Consider the following 22,280-nt stretch of genomic DNA (forward strand, 5'->3'; position numbering starts at 1 on the left):
TTACCACGTGACATGATCCGCCGTGTCCAATTAAAACTGATCATGATGTAAACAAACTTGCTGTTTATCGGCATTCCTTTCCTCGCACTATTCATATTGCGAGGAGAGGAGAGAGCCAGTAACCGGCTTGTGTGCAAGGGGACATCTGCACTGATCAGGGCACTAATCATCAATGCCCTGATCAGTGCGGCCCATCAGTGAAGGTGAAAAAAATACATGTTTTCAAATAAAAATGTCATATAGATACAGTGTTGTATGACCGCGCAATTGTAATTTAAAGTGTGAGAGCGCTGAAAGCTGAACATTGGCCTGGGCAGGAAGGGGGTGAAAGTGCCCAGTAGGCAAGCAGTTAAACCTGCAGGAGGTCCAGCTTTTTCATAAAAAAAAAAGGACTTGGACACATCTATGTGGGTTTGCAGCGCATGTTTGCGCAGCCACGGCAGACCATTCCTTTGAATGGGCTGCTGTGCCTGCATTTTTAGAAAAACGCAGCAGCTTTTCCACTTTGCAATTTCCCTGCAGTTAAATTTTAGATGTGTGGGGGTGCCATTAAGAATGAATGTCAGCCTTGTGTGTTTTTAAACCGCAGCATGTTTTGACTCTGGGTGCTAGAATTGCTGAGATTCCTGCACACGCTGCTGTTTAAAAAATTAATTTCTAATGGCACCCCATGCATCTAAAAATGCAGCGCATTTGTGGGTGGGGGACCTGCAGGGGAATTGCACGGTGCAAAAAACACCATGCGATTTAAAGGCCGCTGCATTTCTAAAATGCTGCATGTACCCTTTCTCTGCAGGAAATGCAGGCATGGCAGCCCAATCAAATAAATGGGCTGCCTTTCCAGTGCAAACGCAGCCCACAAACCCGCATAGATGGGAACCAGGCCTAAAGGAAGCCCATCAAGCAGTGGTGCATTTCACCATGTCTATGTGTGGAAGATGTGCCAGCACCACTGGTGGTCCATGCTAATGCTCCAGTTGGTGAATAGTTCAGCCACAGCCAGATCAGGATTTAGTTCACACTCACAGGCAGACTATTTTGGGAGAAGGACCTACCTGGTCCTGCCCAGCTAGGCTCACCATCCGCTGGCTTTCAGCACAGTGGGCACCTGCTCTCTCCCACTCGGGTCCCAGCTCCAAAGCCTCTGGCTGTCACCACCACTGCCAATCCCTCCAGCTTCAATCTCAACTCATATCCTGCAGCCTCCCGAGTCCCAAACATGCGGTCTACACGGGGCTGGGTCAGAGCAGAAGTGGAGCTCCTAGCCCCACCCACTCCCTGCTAGCCAGGGAATAATACAGCGCAGCGCTGCCTGTCTCCCGCCGTATACACAGTCACTTTGCAAGGCGGAAGTGTAGTGATGCGGAGCTGGCGGGCGGAGAGAGATGAGGTAATCTCTGCTTGCCCGTCTGCCCGCTCACTCCTTTCACCTGCCTGCTCGGCTCCTTCATGCAGCCCATCCTCCACAATTACGGCCCGGTGGTTAGGCAGGGACCCCTGCGGTAGGAGACTCGGAGCTATGGGCCCCAGATTCGGGGCTATGGCCCCAATAACCACCCCCTAATGATGCCTCTGGCCAAGACCATAACGCGGTTTAACAGAACAGGTTTCACTCAGAACAGGCCTCACCATGGTCAGCCAAAGAAGTTGTGTGCAAGTGCTCAGCGTCATATTTCACTTTCAATAGAATACCCACCCACTTTCAAAGAAAATAAAAGAGCCTTTTTTGCTTACGGGTCATTAGATGATGAACATCAGCGGGTCTTTACCTCATTCACTAAGCTCTAGAGAAAATTCACTTGCAAAATGCAACTTCCCTTCCAAAGTGATCAGTCTATTTGCCCTTACTAAGTCATCCCCTTAGTATCTGTAGGACCTTTTTATTGGTACCAAGTTCTAAATGTCAAAGAAAAGCATTTCAGAGAATTTTGTTTAGATCAGTACTCATATTCACTAATAAAGCACCTGGTAAAATAAAATAAAAATGCTTGAAAAGTATCTGAACAATAATGTACCTGCAGCTTGCTTAGATGCCAGTTCCTGTGTCACATTTGTCATCCACTCCGGGGTACGTGTGACTACTTCCAGGCTCACATTTGCTGGTTTACATTCTGAAACAAAGCAAGTGTAAATTTAAAATCCTAATTGTGCAAAAATTGTTGTATATGTACAGAATATGGTAGTTATATTTTAGTGTCTATCTGTTTTAAAGGAAAAAAAGAGTAAAGAACAATCCCCATGTACATTTTCGGTACCTCAGCAAGCATCATATCAGATTCCTACCTTTTATTGCTGTGAAGAAATAGCTCTTGGTTTCACCAGACTGATTGCAGACTGATTCCTATATTTAAGGACAAGATATAGTTGCAGCACAATCACAATTAAACCATAAGACATAAGCATAATCCCATAGCTGAAATAACTAATGTAGTATCAAAAGTGCAACCATGCCCAATATCAGGATTCCACCATAGTGTGATAATCAAAGTGACAGTCCTTAAAAAAACCTGCTGAAGAAGCCCACGAGGAGGGCGTAACATATATGGGTGGGAGGAGCTACACTTTAGTATCAGCATGGTCAGCTGAATACATGCTTGTTTTATTTATGTGAGTGTTTTTAATAAAATTGTAGCGGAGAGCACTATGGTTTCTCCATTTCAATTTTTTGTATACGTAATGATTGAGACTCAAGAAGTAGATTCAGGGATGCCAATTGAAGAGTGTTCCAGTACCATCCTGGGTGAAGTTTACTGAGGTCTTTGTGACTCTGTGGTGGGGTCATACCTTGGAGGTGAGCAAGCATTTTATCTGGAGGTGATGGGCACCAAACACATTGGATGTTTTTTAAAGAGTATCACTTTGACTATCACCCTACGGTGAAATCCTCATATTGGGGACTGATACACTATTGATACTACATTAGATATTTCAGCTATGGAATTATGTTTATATCTTATGTTTTAAATGTGATTTTGCTGCACTGCTGAGTGGTTGTTTGCGCTGATTATACTTCACATATATTCATTCTCATTCATATGATGCAATTTAATCTTGTGCACGCCGCAGATGTCAAATTGGGGTTTATTTACTAAAGATGGAGCATGCAAAATTTGGTGTAGCTCTGCATAGAAACCAATGAGCCTCCAGGTTTTATTGCCAAAGCTAAAAGTGGTGTTCCGTCCAAAAATTAAAAGCCAGCAGCTACACATACTGCAGCTGCTGGCTTTTAACAATAGGACACTTAAGCCCCATACACACTATCAGTTTTTCTGCTGAGTTTTTCCTCCGAGTTTACCAAAACAATGTAGTGCAAGGGCCTGCCTGATTGCATACAAATTGAAACTCCTAAGGTTTGACCTCATATTAAATGATTTTGGTAAATCTGAAGGAAAAACTCAGCAGAAAAACTGATAGTGTGTATGGGGCTTTACCTGTCCTAGAGTCCCGTGATGTCTGCACTGCAGCTGATGTTTCCATCAGCTGTTGGGTGCTGCCACCGCCATTGCGGGTAAGGGTACCCAGCAGTGTAGCCTTACGGCTTCACGCCAGGAATCCTACTGTGCATGCGCGAGGCCCTGCTCCTCTCTCCTACTGACGCTGCGACACGGAGAGGAGGAGGGAGGCCCACGGTGATGTCACGAGCCGCGGCCTGGACTCCCGGAAGAGGGAACAGGATACCTGTCAAAGACAGGTATCCTGTCCCCCTTCCCCCCTGAAAGGTGCCAATTGTGGCACCGAAGGGGCAGAGGAGACAAATGAGGGGAAGTTCCACTTTAATTGAGCAAGCTGAATTTCGAAGCTGATTGGCTACCATAAATATGAATGGGACCTACATGCGGATGCACGGCACACCTTTGCATCCAGTGTGGGCAAAGACAGTCCTTCGCACAAGTGTACATATAGGTACATCCCGTGAATGGGGTCTTAGCTTGGCAGTGTTATATACCAAGATGTGCCCAGGAACATGCAGTAGGCAAGGTCAGCTGCCCTACCAAAAACATAAACATTTTTTTTTACATATTTCAGTTACTTCATGAAAATGATTGATTAAGGCTGGGTTCCCAGTGCTGCGAATTGGATGTGCGCCTTCCACATCCAATTCACATAGCAGGAGATTGTGACTGGCTCTCTATGGAGAAGGTTCACACATCTCCGCAGCGGCTCCTGTGCGATATGCACAGGGGCCCTGTGTGTCTTTTGGTCTGTTTCGGGTCCGAATTCAGCCAAAAATGTGGGCTGAAATCATACCCGAACCAGTGAATGGGGATGCACTAGACTCCTGCTGTGAGCCGGAGCGTACTGCAGTGCAAACCCAACCTAAAATAGAACTAAAGGCAAGACTTTTTTTCATTTTGGATAGAGTAAGGGAGGGTTATAACCCCTGTCAGTTATTTGTGCCAATCGTGTCCCATCGGGAAGATTTCCCCTTTGCTTCCTGTCCTAAAGCCTAAACAGGAAGTGAGAGGAAATCCTTCCAAAGTAGGGGAATCCCTGGTTGTCCCAAGAGTCACCAAAACCAGTGTCCCCATTGGAAGATTTCCCCTTAATTACTGTTCTGGGGAAAACCCAAAGTTTGGGATCTCTCCAGTGGGGACACAGACAGTAATGAAAACCTGACAGATGCTGTAATCTTTCTTTACCCTGCCAAAAAGGAAAATAAAAAAAAATAAAAAACATTTTCCCTAAATTATACTTTAAATAAATTGTCAGAATACAGACAATAAAAGTCAAAATGCCATATTTTCATTTTCAAGGTTTACTTTAATTTGATGTGTACCTTTTAAGGAAAATGTGGTTTCCTGTTCAGAGGATGAACGACTTGTGATCTGTACTCCTGACTCATGCTCCACCACACAGGTCATCTGTGCACCTTTCCTCCATAGCTTCACTGGGATTGTGGCTGAAGAAGTCTGATCATAGGAGCAGTCTATGTTTTGTACAGCTGGGAAGAGGACAGACTCCAGAGATTGGGTTTTGTTGTTCAGGAGCCACTTGATTCTTAGAGGTTTGGGGAAATAATCTTTAGCATGGCAGAGAAAAGTTGCTGTATGCTTGTACTGGATTTCCAAAGAAGAAGGCTGAAAAAGTACAATGGAAGGTCTACGAATATCCTGTGTTTCTAGAAAAGAAGTAGAAATTCCTAAATTCTTACTTATTCATCTGTGTATACACTTTGTTATTTGCTATTTATAACTTAGATCAGTAATACAGAACAATTGGCTTGTAAGAGCCATAATATACAGGACAGCGTTTCAGCAGGTGTTCAGTAACTGTCTGCCAAAACACATTTCCCATAATCATAATGGCAAGCAAAGGTTGAATCATAGCTCCCAAATGACCCTGATTTGGAGGGACTGTCTCCGATTTGGAGCAATGCCCCCCTGTCCCTCATTCCTCCTCATTTAGACCCCTTTCACACCACAGCGCCCATAGCGTGGGTGGTAAAACGCCGCTATTTTTAGCGGCGTTTTACTGCCGGATTTGCTGCGGATTTCGGCCGCTAACGGGGTGCTTTTACCCCCCGCTAGCGGCCTAGAAAGGGTTAAAACCGCCTGCAATACGCTGCAATAGCGCCGTTTTGCCGGCGGTATTACGGCGCTGCCCCATTGATTTCAATGGGGAGCAGTGGTGGAGGAGCGGCAAACACACCGCTCCATCACCGCTCCAAAGAAGCTGCTGGCAGGACTTTTTCCTGACCTCCTGCCAGAGCACCGCTGTAGTGTGAAAGCCCTCGGGCTTTCACACTACAGACAATGGTGCAGCTTTTTTAGAGCGGATTTCTAACGCTATAGCACCTGCAAAACGCCCTGGTGTGAAAGGGGTCTTATTCCTCATTTTGGTCTGATCTATATAGTTGTATATAAAATGCACTTTTTATTTTTCAGAAAGTTTTTCCCAGTGCTAAACCTTTCATCCATTTTCTAAATTGCTACATTTGTACATTTTAACCACTTTAAGACCGGCCTCTTTTTTAGATGTGGTATTTACAAGTTAAAAACTTTTTTTTTGCTAGAAAATTACTTAAAACGCCCAAACATTATACATTTTTTTTTCGAACACCCTAGAGAATAAAATGGCGGTCGTTGCAATACTTTCTGTCACACCGTATTTGCGCAGTGGTCTTACAAGCGCACTTTTTTTTTGAAAAAAATAAACTTTTTTTTAATTTGAAAAGACAACAGTAAAGTTAGCCCATTTTTTTATATTGTGAAAGATAATATTACGCCGAGTAAATTGATACCCAACATGTCACGCTTCAAAATTGCGCCCGCTTGTGGAATGTCGACAAACTTTTACCCTTATAAATCTCCATAGGCGACATTTAAAAAAATCTACCGGTTGCATGTTTTGCGTTACAGAGGAGGTCTAGGGCTAGAATCATTGCTCTCGCTCTACTGATTGCGGTGATACTGCACAAGTGTGGTTTGAACACCATTTTCATATGTGGGAGCTACTCATGTATGCGTTCGCTTCTGCGCGCAAAATCGGTGGGACGGGGACAGACGCGATTGCCTCCGCCGATGCGGAGGGCACCGGATCTCAGTGGGAGGTTGGTCCTCCACCGCAGAGACCACTTTTATCTTCTACCAGACCGCCGGCCAAGCACGGGGAGCAAAGTCCTTTCTTGTATTAAGAGAGGTATGGACTCCAGAGAGAGATATAATTTTGCCTCTGTACAAATCATTAGTAAGACCTCATCTGAAATAGTTTTGAGCACCAATTCACAAAAAGGATATCAGGGAACTGGAGAAAATGCAGAGAAGGGCAACCAAACTGATAAGAGGCATGGAGGAGCTCAGCTATGAGGAAAGATTAGAGGAACTGAATTTATTCTCTCTTGAGAAGAGGAGATTAAGGGGGGGATATGATCAACATGTTTTGATGCATAAGTGGTCCATATAAATGAACTTTGTGATGACCTCAAAGTGAATAACTCAACACCGAGCACAGGGGAGGCATTCTCCAAATACCGAAAGGTTTCTTCACAGTAAGAAAGGGCTTTCAGTGTGAAAGGGCTCTTAGGGATTTATTTGGCTTGATATTGTTTGTCTCTATTACCATAATTGTTGATGCTGCTGCCCTTAACACAGACTGAAAAGTACTACATTTTCATATTCACTGGGATTTGTTAAGTGCTTTAAGAGCTATTGGAGGCGCGCGCACGCCCCCGGCGTGACGCCAGAGCCGATGCACATGACCGGTGGCTGCAATGTCCGCCGGCCACCCATGATCGCTCCACAGAGAGTCAGAACGGGGATCTGTTTGAGATCAGAGATCTGCTTGCTGTTCCTAGTGATTAGTGCTCTCCTTCGCTACTTAGTCCCATCCCCCCACAGTTAGAAACACCCCTCAGGGAACACATTTAACCCCTTGATCGCCCCTAGTGTTAACCCCTTCCCTGCCAGTAAAATTTCAGTGATCAGTGCATTTTTATAGCACTGATCGCTGTATACATGTCAATGGTCCCAAAAAAGTGTCAAAAGTGTCTGATGTGCCCACCGCAATGACACAGTCTCACTAAAAATTGCTGATGACTGCTATTACTAGTAAAAAAAAAAAAATAATAAAAAAAAATGCCATAAATCTATCCCCTATTTTGAAGGTGCTATAACTTTTGTGTAAACCAATCAACATATTCTTATTGCAATAAGAGGATGTTGATTAGCAATAAGAGCAATACTCTTATTGCAATTTTTTTACCAAAAATATCTAATAGAATACATTTTGGCCTAAACTGATGAACAAATTTGTTTTTGTTTTTTTGGGGATATTTATTATAGCAAAAAGTAAAAAATTTTTTTTTTTTCAAAATTGTCAGTTTTTTTTTGTTTATAGTTAAAAAAAAAGCAGAGGTGATCAAATACCACTAAAAGAAAGCTCTTTGTGGTAAAAAAAAAGGAGAAAAATGTTGTTTGAGTACAACGTCGCAAGTCCCCACAATTGTCAGTTAAAGCGATGCAGTGCCATATCACAAAAAATGGCCTGGTCATTAAGAGGGAAAATCTTCCAGTCCTTCAGTGGTTAAACACATGTCTAATATAGGTGCCAGCACACTGTTACTGTAGAACCAATATATAATGGAGAGCAGATATTGCTATCCACTTTCCATTATACTCCCCTCAGATATGCCCACCATAGCTCACATTTTATGGCCCAGTCTGTGGTACCCCACAAAGCTCTCTCTGCTTAAAGCGTATTTATACTTTTGCAGTCAAATTTGGGAATACCCAACTATATATTTGTTATGTGTTCCTATTCACACAGTATACCAAAAATATATTTTTCAAAAGTTCCTTTCCTTTCAGATGTTTCTAAGGAGATAGTCTCAGAGAGTCTGAGCCTTGAGACTGAGCTATCTCTCATTAATATACAATGCAGGAAAGCAGTTTTTAAATGTTTAAGCTTTTGTTAAGACAGACCAGGGTGGGGTTTAAGGCAGGGCAAAAAGGGGCAGCTGCCCGGGGCCCCATCATTGTTGTGGGGCCCAAAGCAGCTGCCTCCTACTTGCCAACTATCCCAGTTTAAATTCCCTTGAAGTTTTAGTCCCGTGCTGTGTCCCTATATCTTAGTGTGAAGTCCTGTTACTAATGCTGCTCAGCTCTGCCCTATTGTTCTGTACAGATGACTCACCTGCAGACCCTGTGTTTACATGTAAATAACTGGCATTGATATGTAAATAGCGGTTACATTAAAATTTAAATAGCCTCAGACCGGTGGCATTGATATGTAAATAGAGGCAGCATTCATATGTATATCATGAGGTCATACCCACCATCATCTCTGCTGAATGCTGCCCATGGGGGAGGTAAAGGGGCATGCTGGAAAGTCCTGCCTACAACTGTGGCCATTAAACCTAACATCAGTCTGTTCTGCAAAGGTAAGCAAATTGGAGGTGGGACCCTTTTTCAAAATAACTTGGTGCCTCAGCACCTTGTATTTTGGTGGATGTGAATACACACATCTCAGCAGATGTGTGAGGATGTCATTAACAATTAATAGCACTGCTGTGTATCTACTAAAGGGCAGCACATTTCTGTGGTGTCAGGGAAGTGAATTTGCATATGTTCCCGACACAAAGAAATGTGAACGCAGGCTAAATGTCTCAGTTGCATTGGTGGTCAGTGTAAATGTTCTCATTACATTGGGGCTTGCTGTACAATCCTTTCATTCACACTAGTGGCCAGTGAAGCCCTTACATTGGTGGTCAGTGAGATTCTTCATTACTGTCTGGGCTGGGCTCAGCCCTTTCTTCTATGACCTGGCCACTCAGCTGTCCGCTAATTGCCAGCTCCTATCTCTCCACAGTTACTCAGCTGTTGATGATATCCTGCTCGTCAGTCCTGCCTACTTAAGCCGTCCAGCCCAGAGGATCTCTGACTTCGCCTTAGTCAACATCACAGAGACGCTCTTCTGCATTCCTGTTAAAAGACTTGCTTGGCTGACATCCCTTCTGGCTCCAGATCCTGCTTGCTGTTTTACTACGCTCATCTCCAGCTACCTGACGTTTGGCTTGTCTGACTATCCGTTCCGGTTCCTGAACTCTGGCTATGTTTTGACTACGTTTGTTCTATTTACTTTTATTATTAAACAAGTGTGATTTAACTGTAATTCTGTCTCGGTCTGATTTAATGGTTTCTGACACTTACATTGTGATCAGTGTACATTTCTCTTTAAATTGGTGGTAAGTGCAAAATTGCCATAACACTTGTGGACAATGTAAATTCCACCTAACATTGGTGGTCGGTGTAGAAGTGTCACCTTACATTAGTGGTCAGTACAAATCTCCTCGACAATGATTGTCAGTGTAAATTCCCCCTTACACTGAGGTCATTGTATATTCTCCTTACACTGGTGGTTGGTGTAAATTCTCCTATTACATTGGTGTCAGTGTAGAAATCCCTCTTTATATTGGTGGGTGGCGTAAAATTCCCTGTAAATTCATTCATTGTAAATTCCCCATTGGTCACTGGTCAGTGTAGAATCGCCCACCATATACTTGCCAATGATTTCCATATGCCACAGTGTACTGCCTCCTAACTAATCCCACCCCCCACCACTGCCACTGATACCATCAACCCCCCAGCATTGCCACATCTCACCCCACCCCACCCCCCAGCATTGCCACTTATCCCAGGAGTCCTTGGATCCCTAGGAGATTTCTGTCTACTGCTGGATCACCTCCCCAGTCCATGGCATGCAGGCAGAAAAGAAATGATGTGCTGTAACCTTTAGCAACCAATCAGTGAGCAGTAATAATGCACAGTAACCTCTAGCAACCAATTAGTGAGTGGTAAGGATGTCCAGTAACTTCTAGCAACCAATCAGTGAGCAGTATTGATGCACAATAATCTCTAGCAACCAATCATTGAGCGGAAAGGATATGCCGCAACCTCTAGCAACCAATCAATGATTTCTAGCAACCAATCAACAAGCAGAAGTCATGTGCTGTAACCTGTAGCAAATAATCAGTGAGCCATAATGTGTGCTGTAACTTCTAGCAGCCAGTCAGTGAGCAGCAATGAGGCACTGTAACCTCTGTTAACCAATCGCAATCACTGTCTAATCTGATTCAGTAAACTGATTTTGAGTCTAGCTGCTATTTATTGTTTGTCTCAGAGCAAGTGGAGAGCAAGTGGGGCCCAAAGAAAAGGTTTACCCAGGTTCCAATCAATATTAAAGACAGCCCTGGGACAGACCATGTTTAAATATAGTATACAGCTGATAATTAAAAAAACGCAAAAACAGTACAGCCAGGGTTTATTATCTTAAACATTATTCCACAGCCCCTCCTAAGCATTACAATGGAGGCAGAGCATGTAAGGATTTTTAAGCAAGTAAAAGACACTTAAAAAGGTGTAACAAATATAAAGTAGGTGTTATCCCGATTCGGCTGCAAATGTGAAAATACATTTTAGGGCAATAGATATTACTCCATGGTTAGAGCAGATTCGGCCATGTAACTTCCCTCCCACTGATTTCTATTTCTCCCTATAAGCTTGAAACTTCCAAAGCCAACACATTTTGTGCAACACTTTACTGCATTTTATAAATGTTCAGTAGTTTTTTTTTCTTTATAAAAGCCGTATTGCTAAAGGTAAACTTTTGTGAAAAGGCACATTTTTCAGCTTTTATTGTAACATTTTCATAACAACAATTTTGATGTGACTTTCCCCCTTGTACTTACTTGCTTTTTAAAATTTTGATTATTGTATTTCACATATGGATTTATTGTATATAAACTACTTCTGGTGGTGAGCTCTAAGTCAGATTATGTGATTAGCATTATCTGCATAATTGCTATTAAAGGGAATATATAGTACCTTTGCACATTATTTATTTATTAGTTTAATATGAACTAGTAGGTGAGTACTTATCATATTTAAAGGCTCTCAGTTTGTTTCTTTGATGAAAGAATTCTAATTACACAACTCTGTCCAATGTTTATATCAGACCATTTGAGAGCCAAAGCAAGCAACTCTGCTGTGCTAGCTCTTTAGGCAACCCATAGTGCTTTGAAACCGTGAAGTGAAGGCTAATATAAGCCTGGTTAAAAACATTAGGAGGGAATGCGTCAATGGAGGGGCAACCTGGCTGGTGACATCATGGCTCTGTGAATTCAGATATGTTGTCAAGCACTTACTGACTTGGGAATGCCACCGTTTTTTAATCTTGTGACTGCACAAAAGCTGATAAAAAAAAAAAAATTATTTACATTGATCTCATTTTCAAACAGCATGTAGCATAGACATGAGGAGGGGAAGGCAATGTTTTTAAACAGAATTATTTTAGCCTTTACTCGCATATTACATTACATTTTGCATTAGAAAAATGCAAAACTGAATAGTAGTAAAAAAAAAGATATAAAAAAACAATTTAATACATACATTTAAAAAAAAAAACTATAAAAAAAAATATTGACCCCAAATCATTTTAGTTTCTTTTTAAAGTATTCTAGTTCTGATGCAGCTGACAAGTGATCTTTGTTAGGCAAAGCACAGAACAGCAACCCTTCTTTCAACTCCTATACCTAATGCTCACCACAGTGTTACTAAAAGGTCATTCACTTCAATGGAAAACCTGTATGCAGTTTGTCTGTCTGTTGATGATGACCTTTGCTGTTGAAGCAAATGGAGTTTAAATGGAGTTTAGGCTGTGCATACACTGGTGGCCAGTTACAGAGGTGAGAACATTTTGAAACCTTTAAAGGCTGCACAGAAAAGATAACCTGAAATCTGCATTTTAGGGAAGTATGTATCTTCTTGCACAACAGCAAACTCTCTTATGCTCATAGAACTGGCATACTTATCTCCCCATCATTGTTATTGCTGCATACAGTTGGTTTTGCTACAGCAATATGTTCTAGTTATTTGAACTTCTCTTATATATTTTTATTATACATATTGTTCACCCTTGTTGGCTTCATGTACTTTCTTTAGAGTTATTGGAGATGAAGAAGCAATATAAATAACTAAAAGGAATAATAATAACATTAATAAATGTACTTCAAAGTAAAAATCATGAGAAGAAATGTTCTCCTACCCTGAACCTTGACATCTGTGCCTTGCCCAAAGATGTACTGGTTGGAGTACCACACTGCGCAGTAGTACAAGCCCTCATCACTCTTTTCTGCAATCCCAATAGTAAGAGTGAAGGTATTTGTAGACTCCTCAAGCTCAGGGATGAATCTTTCTGCAATTCCTTCTCCATAAGCTGGGCGATTCTTATCCCTGTGACTCACAAGAAATTGTATCCCATTTCCTTCAGTTTGACGATACCAGGACAGCACATGGTTAGACACTTTGCTAACTTTCATGATGCATTTTAAAGTAGGACTTTTTCCAGTGCTGCTAATGGAAGGAAGAGGTTGCTCCAGTGAAGGGGTAGACATTTGCTTGGGTACAGCAAGATCTGCAAAAAAAAGAAGGGTAAATGGAAAAGGTGAATTTATCTAAACCATAAAAACAAGTATGGGTTTCACCAATAAGATCATTATTCACAGTTACAAGACCCAAAAAACGAAAATGTAATTTGAGTTAACAAAAAATTCTTGACTGATCATAGTTGTTGTTCATGGTACTTATCAGTGCCAAAGGCCTCATCTATACTTTACCTTCCAAAGGTATTTGAAACCCATTTGCTTTATGCCTGGAAATTTTCTTCTAGCCCTCATTTCACTTCCCATGGAGCATATTCTTTGTTACCAACGCTGGAGATAAAATGCACATTGCTTCATATAGTGCTGTAGAGTGTTCACTTAAATCCTTTTAAATGCAGAACATAACATCTTGATCTTCGAATCCGTAACTCAGTTCAACAGTAATCACATTCCTTAGGTGAAGCATCTTAAGCAAGTCTAATAGTCAGTCCCGATAAGAGTCTCTTTAAGTAGCCCAAGATACAGAGAACCAATCCCTAGAGCAACACAGTTTCTGCCCCGTGTTCCCCCTAGGAAAGGAGAAACTCCATTAAGCAATCACATGGCTTGCCTGTGTATCTCTCACCACAGAGGATAGAAGTTATTTGTACTTCAGCCTTTGCAGAACTTACTTTTATCAACAAGCAACCAATCCCCTTCCTCTTGATAAAAATTAAGGATTCCTCCAATCACAGAAAGTAACCTATGTTGCTAAACTATGGTGGGAGGAAGTGGGGCAAACTTTTACAGTGCTGTTTACAAGTGTTTCCTTAAAATGTTGTTAACCTGAAATACTGTAGCTGCTGACTTTTAATATAAGGGCACTTACCTGTCCAGGGATCCAGCGATGTCAGCACCCCAAGCCGATCTGTCCCTTTAGGCTTCACAGCTGGTTTCCTATTGCACATGCATGAGTCGTGCAGCGCTTTCTGAATGGTCCCGTCGTCTTCTGGGACATACACAGATCCCAGAAGGCAGCACGGGGGTGTACGATCCAATCACAGAAATTAAGTACGTCGCGGCAGTGGTGCTAAACAGGAAGAAAACAGATTACTTCATGGAAGCCAAAAAAAAACCATCCAATCTGGTTTTAACATGCTGCTATGAAGCGGATGGTGCAAAAATGGAAATGTGGGTGGAACTCCGCTTTAAGTCTGTTGTTTTTCAAAAGAACAAGCTGTTATGAAGATGTATCAGTTAGAGGGTTGAGACAAACCATTTACTACTGACATGGGTACTTAAAATGATCAGCCTTTGTTTATGTAAAACTTTTATTCCAAGAGGAAAAAAATGTTTGCTGTAACTGCTTATAAAGTATTAGCTGAAATTTGGCTTCAATTTGTTAGTGTATTTAAATCCTACTAGCACATCTATCAGTCCCCTGTTAGATGTTAAACAACAAAATTAATAATTAACACTTTTACGAGTAACCTAAACCAAAACTAGATGTCCCCAGCTGTGAGAACACCGAATCGGGGACATTAACACTTGCCCCACAGACCCTACAGGTCTACCAATACCTGGTCCCTCTTAGAAGACCACACCCAACCAGAGTACACCATACCAATGATGCTTCCCCACTTGTATCCCACCGACAGATTTTTTAACCCCATCCAAGGGGTCCCAACAGCCACTGTACCACAAGTGTAAAGCCTTATAATTGTGCACACCTCCAAAACCTAAATGCATGCTGCACATCATCTTCCAGGCCCAAAGTCCAGAGATTGGTGCCAACTGTGTTCAGATGCACACCATCCCCCCACAGGTAGTGCCAAGTCTCCCACTCCAGCTCACAATGTCTAACCACTAGGCCCCCATTCTTGACAAAGAAACATCCTACTGCCTTGTTGACCTTGATGCGTGCCCTGTTTATACCTTCCATGGACAGCGCCGCCCGCCAAGATGTGCGGGCAACGATGTCTACACAACGATGTAACACGGAGGTCAAATACAAATGGAGCCTCAAAAAGTCATATTTGATGTCCCGAATGAGTTCCCGTATGTTATGGCGTCCCAAATAATTGCCTCCTACATGCATAACCAGAACTTCCAGGTGTAATCAGGCAAAACAGTGGACCTCGGGTAATACCCGGCAGGCCTATCCACCTGACAGTGTCCACCTCCCTGGATAGTCCCAACTGCCTGCTGTTTGGATGCATGTCAGCCCTCCTGGTCCCCCAGAACACGTATGAATGCCCCACAATCCAGACGAGGCATCCTGGAAGAACTGAAATGAAAACACAGAACAATGCAGCAGACTCACACAGACTACATGCAAACAACACTAATAAAAGAGAAAAAGAGACAGAGTACAGATAAAATGAGGACAGACATATAACTTGTACCTATCCATCTCCCACTTACCGATGCGTTTAATATCACCTGCATCCAACCCCCAAGGTAATGCCTCGGTGGCTGCACCAATGTGAAAAGAATGGGAAGAATATTCCTTCGGATTGAAATCAGATTCCAGGAGTCATTTTCGAAATACCACCGCAAATCAGAATTTGGACAGCAAAGCGCCGTCCCTGTGCAGCAGCAAAGGACCATACACCTGCAGCTAAACTTTTAAGAATTCCTCCACCATCAAGACCTGGCATATACCAGGGCAATTTCCACAAAATAATATGACCCACATATCCCTGCCTCTTTGGTCCATCTTGGACCATCGTATCACAAGCTAAACTGAATCAGCCCCGCAAGCCATGTCTCCTGCCAGCAAGCCTCCGGGCACCGACGTTGAAAGACTCGCCAATTCACTAATTTGCAGCGCCCCAAAAAAGGCAACCAAAAGGGCTGCTCGGAACAAAAGAACCTCATAAGTAGACGAATACAGACCAGGCAACTGCCCCAGGACCGAGTGTAACACCGAAAATTAGACTAGCCTGCGCATGTTGCTAGCACGGCAGCCAATGCGGTAACCATTAAGCACTTGATGTACCGAAAAAAGACTTTGTGAAATCGACTACTTTCCCCCCCCCCCCAATTTAAACAAAAATGCAAAACCCGCTAACTTGCGCCCAACCAACAACGCTGAAGTACTCTCTACAAAGTTGCGACGGATGAAGTATAAGACCACGGAACCCAGATCAAAGTCACCGCTTCCCACACTTACCTCCTCCAGCAGAGCAAACCATTTCTTCCATACCTTTTGAATATGCTGCCCATGTTGTAGCAGCCAACGAATTGCAAATCAGACCTGCGGCGATTCCAGCGTAATCCCCCACATTTGCCGAGGACAAGGAAATCCATGTTGTTCTGCTTCTGGTGCTAACCTGCAAAACTTGTCCCACTGAAAGCGAGATAAAGAATCTGCTAGTTTGTTGGATGTACCTGGGATATGGACAGCATAAACAAAGGCATTTAAACGTAAGCAAAGCATAACCAGGTACAAGAAAAGCCTGGTAACTCTGGGTGAAGATGCAGACACACTGTTGATAGCCATGACCACCACCATATTATCGCAGTGAAACCTGACCTTCTTGTTCACAAAAGCATAACCCAAAATCTCGACCGCAAGAACTATAGGAAATAGTTCCAACAGCACTAAGTTTCTCAGCAAGTCGGCCAACCGACATTCCTCAGGCCATGGCTCAGTGCTCCATTGCCCCTGGACGTAGGCTCCATAACCAGCCAAACCTACCGCATCTGTGAAAAGGTCCATATCCACTTTGCTAATGGGACCCTCCATCCACAATGACCGCCCATTGTAATTTTCCAAGAAACGCTCCCAAACCAACAGGTCAGACCTAAGCTCCCCCGTTAAATGGATATAGTGCCTTGGACAATGAACCCCTGCCCTGCTAAGCAGCGACAAAAAATCCTGCCCATAGGGATGATCTTGCAGCAGGTAAAATTCAACTTACCCAAAAGTGATCAATTACCATTTAACAAAAAAAATATTGAAAGCGGATTTGTTTCTATGCAGAGCTGCACCTCATTTTGCACTCTCCAGTTTTAGTAAATTAACCCCAGAGAGTCAATCACTAGAAGAACACAGTCCTTGCAACATTCTAAACAGGGGAAAAGGGGTTTTCCCTAGACAATTCCATTGAGCATTTACATGGTATGCTTGTGTATAGAGACTGTATGTAATATAATTTATTTGCATATCAGCCTCTGCAGAAATCACCTTCTCTAAAAAAGTGACAGAGCGGTGTGATTCATCTTCACTACTGAAAGGTAGACATGTGCAGAGTAAAATATTTCGTTTCGGAATTTCGTTTTCATCTGAAAACTTAATTTATTTAGTTACTCCCGAAATTAGTTTTTATTTATTTTGTTTTTCGTTCAAAAATTGCATTCGTCCGAAAATCCACATGAATCACGGTCGAATCTGTCTTTGAAGGCTTATGGTGTCTGTCGAATGTATAAAGAAGATTCGACGGAGCTAGTATATAGCATACTTTAGAACCCTATTAAAGTCTATGGGACTCCAACGTTCAAAATCTAAAGTGCTCATTTTAAAGGCTAATTTGCAAGTTACTGTCCTAAAAAGTGTTTGGGGACCTGGGTCCTGCCCCAGGGGACATGGATCAATGCAAAAAAAAGTTTTAAAAACGGCCGTTTTTTCGGGAGCAGTGATTTTAATAATGATTAAAGTGAAACAATAAAAGTATAATATTCCTTTAAATTTCGTAGGGGGGGGTTGTCTATAGTATGCCTGTGAAGGGGCGCATGTTTCCCGTGCTTAGAACTGTCCCTGCACAAAGTGTCATTTATGCAGGAAAAAAAGTCCTTTAAAATCACTCGCAGCTATTATGAATTGTCGGCTCCCGTAATACAGAGAACACTCATTGAAAGTCATTGATAAAAAAATAAATAAATAAATTAAAAAAAAAGCGTGGGGGTCCCCCAAATTCAATTACCAGGCCCTTCAGGTCTGGTATGGATATTAAGGGGAACCCTGCCTCAAATTTAAGAAAAAATTTGACGTGGGGTTCCCCCTAAATATCCATAACCAGACCCTTCAGGTCTGGTATGGATATTAAGGGGAACCCCGCGTCAAATTAAAAAAAAAATTGACGTGGGGTTCCCCCTAAAAATCCATACCAGACCCTTTATCCGAGCACGCAACCTGGCAGACCGCAGGAAAAGAGGGGGGGACGAGAGAGCGGCCCCTCCTCCCTCCTGAACCGTACGTGACGTTTCTTATATACGGAGGGCGGGGCCACCCGTCACCTGACCCCGCCCCCCTCTGACGCAAGGGGAAACCCGGGGTTCCCCGTGACGTATAGGTGACCCCGCCCCCCTCTGATGTAACGGAAACCTGCCTGTGTTACATCAGAGGGGTGCGGGGTCACCCATACGTCACAGGGAACCCCGGGTTTCCCCTTGCGTCAGAGGGGGGTGGGGTCAGGTGACGGGTGGCCCCGCCCTCCGTATATAAGAAACGTCAGCCGCCGGAATGCCTGCAGTGTCTCCTACACGGAGACAGAAGAAGGATGCTGCGCTGCGCTGGATGAGATGAGACATCGCTGGAGAGATGACCGTCCGTCGCTGGATAGCAAGAGTGGATTACCGCCGCTGGAATCTTTTTTTTATTTTTTTATTTTTAATAAAGGAATTTTTCAAAAGTGTGTTTGTTTTATTTAACCATTTTTTACACTTTCTTTGTGAAATGGTAGGGGTACTTTTGTACCCCCTTACCATTTCAAACAGGGGGGGGCCGGGATCTGGGGGTCCCCTTGTTAAAGGGGGCTTCCAGATTCTGATAAGCCCCCCGCCCGCAGACCTCCACAACCACCGGCCAGGGTTGTGGGGATGAGGCCCTTGTCTTCATCAACATGGGGACAAGGTGCTTTGAGGGGTCACAGACCCCCAAAGCATCCTCCCAATGTTGAGGGCATGTGGCCTGGTACGGTTCAGGAGGGAGGGGGGGCCGCTCTCTCGTCCCCCCCTCTTTTCCTGCGGCCTGCCAGGTTGCGTGCTCGGATAAAGGGTCTGGTATGGATTTTTAGGGGGAACCCCACGTCAATTTTTTTTTAAATTTGACGCGGGGTTCCCCTTAATATCCATACCAGACCTGAAGGGTCTGGTTATGGATATTTAGAGGGAACCCCACGTCAAATTTTTTCTTAAATTTGAGGCAGGGTTCCCCTTAATATCCATACCAGACCTGAAGGGCCTGGTAATTAAATTTGGGGGACCCCCACGTTTTTTTTTTTTATTTATTTTTTTTTTTTTTTATCAATGACTTTCAATGAGTGTTCTCTGTATTACGGGAGCCGACAATTCATAATAGCTGCGAGTGATTTTAAAGGACTTTTTTTCCTGCATAAATGACACTTTGTGCAGGGACAATTCTAAGCACGGGAAACATGTGCCCCTTCACAGGCATACTATAGACAACACCCCCCCCCCCCTACGAAATTTAAAGGAATATTACACTTTTATTGTTTCACTTTAATCATTATTAAAATCACTGCTCCCGAAAAAACGGCCGTTTTTAAAACTTTTTTTTGCATTGATCCATGTCCCCTGGGGCAGGACCCGGGTCCCCAAACACTTTTTAGGACAGTATCTTGCAGAATCTTTTCTCTCTGTCAAATCTTTTTTCTCTGTCGAATATTTTCTCTATATAATCTTGGACTAATAGAGGTAAGGTTAGGCACATTCGAACACAGGTTCTATAGACACAGATTGTTGTCAGAGTCATGTCGAATCTCCTATTCTATATCGAACTGTTGTAACAATGAAAACGAAAATAAAGCATTTATTTATGTCGGATCTTTCGTTTTTCGGATTTTGTGCTTTCGTTATCGTTTGTCAAAACGAAAATAGCTGAAATTCGGACGAAAATGCATTCGGACGAAAACGAGTGCACATGTCTACTGAAAGGACCTACTTGAATTGGAGGATCCTCCTCAATCCAGGGGCATGCTAAAAGGAGGCAAAGCAGGTACAACAGAAGGAGGAAGGGGAAAAGGGAGAGGACGACACAAGGAAACAGGGGATCCTGGGAGAATGTATCGGACCACTACCAGGAGCCAGAAATATCCCCGTTGAACAACCCCATATCCGATATCACTTCCCTTGATGACATGAAGGTTATTAACCTCTCAGATTTCAAACTTGAAGATAGACATCTTGATCTCCTGAGAAAGGGATTGTCCTTCTCGCCTACATCCAGAATGGATCACTTTGAGATCTATAAGGACCTCTGCCTATTCCTGAGAAAAGTGTACTACAAGATACTCTACTCAGAGAAACAGGCTAATGACGAACCCACTCAGGAAATCAACAAAAAAGATATAGAAGCCATTGAACCATTAGTGTCATTACTGGAGGAGGGTGGACCATCATCGGAGGATGATGAAACCATATATACAATACTCTGGAGAAGGAACTCCAACCTTAAAATACGATCAACATCCATGCCTCAATTTAGAAAGAATAAATGGCTGGGTGTTTTTCTGGACTTGGTCGAGGAGGACCTTGAGAAGGTGGACTAGACATTAACAGCTACCGATAATCTTTCCTTGACTGAACGACTAGCACTGCAAGAACTCCAGAATGCTGATAGCATAGTTCTAAAACCAAGTGACAAAGGGGGCAATGTGCTGTTTCTGTCAAATGACAAATATGGGAATGAGGTGCGCCGCCTCCTGTCAGATAAATCCACCTATAGCAAACTGGACTTCAACCCCTTTCCATCACTAGTCGGACTCATTAATGACAAGCTCCAGTGGGCCTTTTAGGTGGACCTACTTACTAAAAAAGAATTGAATTACTTAAAAGTGGATGATTTTAATACCCCAATGTTTTATTCATTCCAAGGATCCATAAAAACTAGGAGGACCCCCCAGAGCGGCCAACTGTCTCTGCAATAAGGGCCCACTCTCAAAAGTATATATATATATATATATATATATATATATATATATATATGGAAAGTATATAGAATCCCTTATAAAGGATCTGGTGAGAACATTACCCTCATACGTACGTGATACAGATGCTGTGCTAAATAAAATCAAGGACTTGACCTTTCTTGGGGACGTCTTCCTTGTTGGGATCGACGTGGAGGCATTATATACATTTATACCACATAAATGGGGTATTTCCTCTGTGTATTATTTTCTGGAGAAAAAAATCCCCACCATGGGGGCACAGAATGAGTTTGGCATTGAGCTTCTTGAACTGGCATTGAAACTTAACTTCTTCCAATTCTTGGGACACAATTACCAGCAACTAATTGGTACCTCCATGGGGGCACCCTGAGCCTGCCTATGCCTGCCTCCATCTAGGATGGTGGGAGGAGGGGGACTTTTAAGCCTGCACCTGGCTAAGGTACATCAACGATATTTTAATGGTCTGGGAGAGTTCCAGCACTAAATTGGTGGATTTTATGTCTGAATTAGGCCAAAACACTCGAAACATACATCTAACCTATGTGGTGGATCCCCATGAAATTTCTTTCCTTGACCTTTCCATTCGATTAGAAAAGGGTAAATTGGTAACCAAAACCTATAGAGAAAAAACAGCAGCTAACAACCTCCTCTCAGCATATAGCCACCATCCCAGACCAGGGATCCCGGTAGGAGAGTTCCTTAGGATACGTAGTAACTGCTACACAAAGGAAGACTATCAATGTGAATCAGATCTGCTGTATGGAAGATTTAGGGAAAGAGGCTACTTCCACCGTACCCTCAGAAGAGCCAGGAAAATTGCTGGACAAAAGATCAAGGCTGATCTTCTATTGACTCTAGATACAACAACTGTTGAATCAGAGGGGTCTGTGAGGCTAATAACACAATACGGTGCACCGTGGGACTAGATTGACTTGATCCTATGGGACAACTGGCATATCCTGACATGCTCTAAGTGCATGGAGGCTCTAGGCTCCATATGGTAGCAAACCAAGCAAGGAACTTAGATGATACACTGGTTAAGTCTGAGTTTATCCATCCACAGAATAGAAATTGGCTCACTGATATGGCCAGACTGAAGGGTAAGTATCCCTGCGGCCACTGTGGGATGTGCAGTTACGTTGAACGCTCAAGGGTCTTCACCGACTCTGAAGGGAAGCATGAATATGAGGGTAAGAACTTTATGAACTGTGCCACAGCATGGGTTCTCTATATTCTGGAGTGCCCGTGCAAAAAACTGTACATTGGCCAAACAAAATGCCAACTTCGTATCAGGTTCGGTGAACACCTTAAGAGAATAAAGCAAAAGGAGGACACCCCAGTGGCCCAAAATTTTATACAGTACCACGGAGGAAAACAAATGGGCCTGAGGGTAAAGGGCTTTTTTGCCCTCAACCTAAGAGACCATAGAGGCGATTATGACCCCATCCTACTTAGGAAAGAAAAATCCTGGATATTCAGGCTCAATACTTTACAGCCTAAAGGCTTAAATA

General features: G+C 43.0%; 1 protein-coding gene across 1 annotated transcript in view; it reads right to left on the minus strand.

The window, feature by feature from the left end:
• LOC143988167 (immunoglobulin kappa light chain-like) overlaps positions 1-22,280 on the minus strand; it is a 34,200-nt gene that overhangs the window by 7,552 nt on the left and 4,368 nt on the right. The window contains exons 2-4 of the mRNA XM_077487530.1: positions 12,541-12,909; positions 4,778-5,119; positions 2,016-2,111 (exon numbers count right to left, since the gene is read on the minus strand). Of these exons, the coding sequence (XP_077343656.1) occupies positions 2,016-2,111; positions 4,778-5,119; positions 12,541-12,909 (807 nt within the window). The remainder of the gene's footprint in view (positions 1-2,015; positions 2,112-4,777; positions 5,120-12,540; positions 12,910-22,280) is intronic.

This window comes from Lithobates pipiens, unplaced genomic scaffold, assembly GCF_037356315.1.
Source record: "Lithobates pipiens isolate NorthernLeopardFrog02 unplaced genomic scaffold, aLitPip1_a1.2 Scaffold_1, whole genome shotgun sequence".
Taxonomy (NCBI): Eukaryota; Metazoa; Chordata; class Amphibia; order Anura; family Ranidae; genus Lithobates; species Lithobates pipiens.